Below are 3,546 nucleotides of genomic sequence, written 5' to 3' on the forward strand. Positions count from 1 at the left end.
AGTATTTTTGTAATTTCCTGAGATTATGGATGACCTTTGAATTAGTAAGACAGGTCATTGTTCGTATAATCATTTCAAAATTGGTAGTTTAAATATTTTTTTAATTGAGCTTTTATATAGCGCAATATCCACTAAACGTGTTCTAAGCACTTTACAAAGGGACCCTAGCCAATAGCAACACTTAATGTGTAGGATGGGACATGATGCCCGTTAGGCGATATGATAATTTTTTCAGACAAAGACAAAGCTCTTAACGGCCAGGTACTCAGTTTACACCTGAGTATGATGAGAGAATGTGAGTAAAGAGTCTTTTCCAAGGACTCAACTATGCGCCAAATGATGCTCAAACCCAGGACCTTCTGATCCAAAGGCGAGTGTCATACAAGACCACATAGCGCCACGGACAAAGCATCAAATTTCATCATTTGCGAAGTGATTCTTGTTTTTCTTTGGATTACAATTGACATCTCATTTTACTGTTTTCAAATGTTAGTTTTTAACCCAGGAAAGCTGATAAAATCTAGATCTTTACATATGTATTCAAAACATCTAATATCGTTGTCTTTTTTATTTTGGTATTTTATCGAAAACAAACTTTTGACACTGCACTGTCTTGGGAAATTGTAGTAATTATTTCTTGTCTCACATTTCAGTGGTTACAGGTCTCCAAGTGAAGCTTCCAATGAACTTAACGAATCGCTTCTCAAAGCCCCAAAGAAGAGGCGGTATCCTGAGGAAGAAGATGATGAAGAATTGGTAGGAGATGATGATGTCGGTGTTGATGATGGAGAGCGTCCAGCAGCACCAGCTAACAACCCCGCCACACCGGCCGATCACGTTGATGATATGGAGAATAACGATGAAAGATGGGCTTGGATCTCCACCCCTAAGTCTGCCCCCCTTCCCACCTACAATGATTCACCTAGAAAGCCCAGAACCAATAGAAGGAAGTCGGATGGAGGTGCTTGTTATACCAGGAAACGCCTGTTGTTTTAACAGGTTTACTGTTACTATATAAGCTAAAGACTAAGTTATGTCATGTTAAATATTTTTTAACAATTTTTGGTCACCCATGTTTACTTATTTAAGCACTTTGACCATCTTTAAATACTCATAAAATATATTTTAGGCTTCCCGAATAATAAAAGATCATACATATTTTTCAGTGCTTCAAACAAACCAACATACGAACAACCAATGAAAATATCAACACTAACGGTAAACTGGGTTTAGTTTTCAAAATTGGCAGTTCGGAGAGTCAAACAATCGCACAAGTTGTAAATTTATAGATCTATTTATAGACACTTGGGCTTTGAGATAAGGGAGTAATTTTTTTTATGAACATTAGGCTTTAAACGATGTTTTTTTGAAATGACAAGTTAATTTTTCGGTTTGTAAATATGATGGTCATAACAATAATCACCTTTTTTTTCTTGGAATTTATTATTTTCCTTGCACTTCTTATTGTAGGAAATAATACCCCAGTTATACAATGTTTGAAACAGACATATATTTCAAGGTAGAATTGATTTTATATTTTTCTTAATAGCAAATGAAAAAGGCTATCACTCTCAATAGTCGACTTTTCATCTCCTTAAATTTGCTTTAGGCTAATCAAGGACGATAAGTGCGGCTATGTGGTATGATAGCTTTCGGATTGACAGGTCCTGGGTTTGAGCCTTATTCAGCGCATAGTCCCTGGATGTGTAAAATGAATTCTTGGCCGTTACCAGGGTTGTGTCAGTCGTAATAAATTAAGTCGTAAGTGCTTTGAGCACATTTAATGGATATTGAGCTATATACAAACAGCCCAAGCTCAAGTTTTTAAGTTTATGGAATTAAGGCTAAATGTTTTTGATTATTTTATTTTGTTTTGTCTAAACACATTTGTGTACATTTTGTATTTCGATGAGGTAAAGGTATTGAATTGGGGCAGTCCTTAGGGCTGATTTGATTAGAAGTTTAGGGACATATTGTAAAGTTAATTTGAATTTAATTTTATGTTTTCATTTTGAGAATAAATTAAAACATAAACATGTCCTTTAATAACAGAACAATAAATACTTAACAACATGGACTAATTTATTTTTAAACTGCCAATGTCACACAGTTCTAAAAACTTAGCATGACAGAAACAAAGTTTTCTGTGATAAAAAGGCTTTGTTATGGTTGTGATGTCCTAATCTTGTAACATTGTCACAGATCTGCTACTTATTTGATAAGGAAATACATAAATTTTCTTGGCCAAATTTGGCCAAATTGAGTTATACTTTCAATAATTTTGGATTATTTTGAATTAATTGAAAAATTTAATAGGATTAAAATTACAGTATGTATTTTGGTATGCTTTTTTTCTTTAACAATTATAATAATTTATTTTCAGTTTGTGGCAGGTCTGTTGTTTTGTGTTTACCAAGAGTGATTTTGAATTATAGAAGAGGAATAATATCTTATTTATGACAAGGAAATTTTGTTGCTGAGGCACAAATGCATTTCAAAGTTTTGAAGGGTTATTGAATCCTGTTTAGGCTATTTAAACAAAAAAAAAAATTTGGCCATGAGTACAAGAAATTGAATTGAAATAACCCAACAAATTTTAGTTGGCAAGTTTGCGTGGATTTCATCTTGAGAGCCCATAGCATATAGTAAAATCATGTTATACGGATTAATTGGGATTTGTATGGTTGAATATTTAAAGAATTGAATTTAGTCTAAGGTAACGAACAAGGTAACGGTTGCAAGAGCTCTTGTAAAACTGATAGATAAAATTGGGAATAACCGTTTTGGACATATGCAGATGATAGAGGCAGCTTGAAGGCAAAGCCAAATTGAATTTTTGTGGTGTCAGTAAATGCTTTTAGAGAACAAAGGTTTGTAAATCTTACAAAGTATAGATGAGAAGTAGAGCAGCTGATTGTTGTAGCTTCTGGGGAGGGCAGCAAGATTGGGTCAGGTGATCAGGTATTGACTCTGACTTGAATCTAGATGATAATTCTTGCCAAAAAGCTGGCGTATAAAGGGACTTTGGAATTTTTTATTCTAGAAAAGTTTGGTTCCATGGGAAAGGATTGTATTGGGAGGTGTAGCAGGCAGGAGACATTATAGCGAGATTTTACTGTATGTCTTCCTCGCGTAAACCAGTAGATTTTTATATAAGATGGGAGTGTGAGAAATCATTCGTCCCTTACACACAATTGCAACCATTCCTATCTCAGACAGACAGTCCGTTCGTAGGATAATTGCACGTGTGGTTATTGAAATGTAATTTTTGTAATGTAATTATTAAACAATTATTGACAATAATAGGTTAGAGTTTAGGATGAAATATGAATTTTGTGAATGTCCATGATTTTCTTTTTCTTTTCAACTTTGAATGTATTTTTTTTTCTTTCATTTTCCAAACTATTTCTTTCTACTTAATTTTATTTTATGCCGATGTAACGGTTGTTTTCTTGACAACTTGATTATGACTCAACTGTTGCACCATGGTGTTGTGTTGCCATCGACTGGTGCTTTCATTAACTTATTTATATATTCATATCGGCT

At 33.8% G+C, this 3,546-nt stretch overlaps 1 protein-coding gene across 1 annotated transcript in view; it reads left to right on the plus strand.

Annotated features, from left to right (window-relative positions):
* The window catches only part of LOC144968158 (uncharacterized), a 7,412-nt gene extending 4,712 nt beyond the window's left edge, over positions 1 to 2,700 (plus strand). The window contains exon 4 of the mRNA XM_078906190.1: positions 654 to 2,700. Coding sequence (XP_078762316.1) covers positions 654 to 996 — 343 coding nt within the window. The 3' untranslated portion in view covers positions 997 to 2,700. The remainder of the gene's footprint in view (positions 1 to 653) is intronic.
* Positions 2,701 to 3,546: the final 846 nt, after the last annotated feature.

The sequence above is a fragment of the Berghia stephanieae genome, chromosome 3, assembly GCF_034508935.2.
Source record: "Berghia stephanieae isolate SIO BIC M18660-M18661 chromosome 3, UCSD_Bste_1.3, whole genome shotgun sequence".
Taxonomy (NCBI): domain Eukaryota; kingdom Metazoa; phylum Mollusca; class Gastropoda; order Nudibranchia; family Aeolidiidae; genus Berghia; species Berghia stephanieae.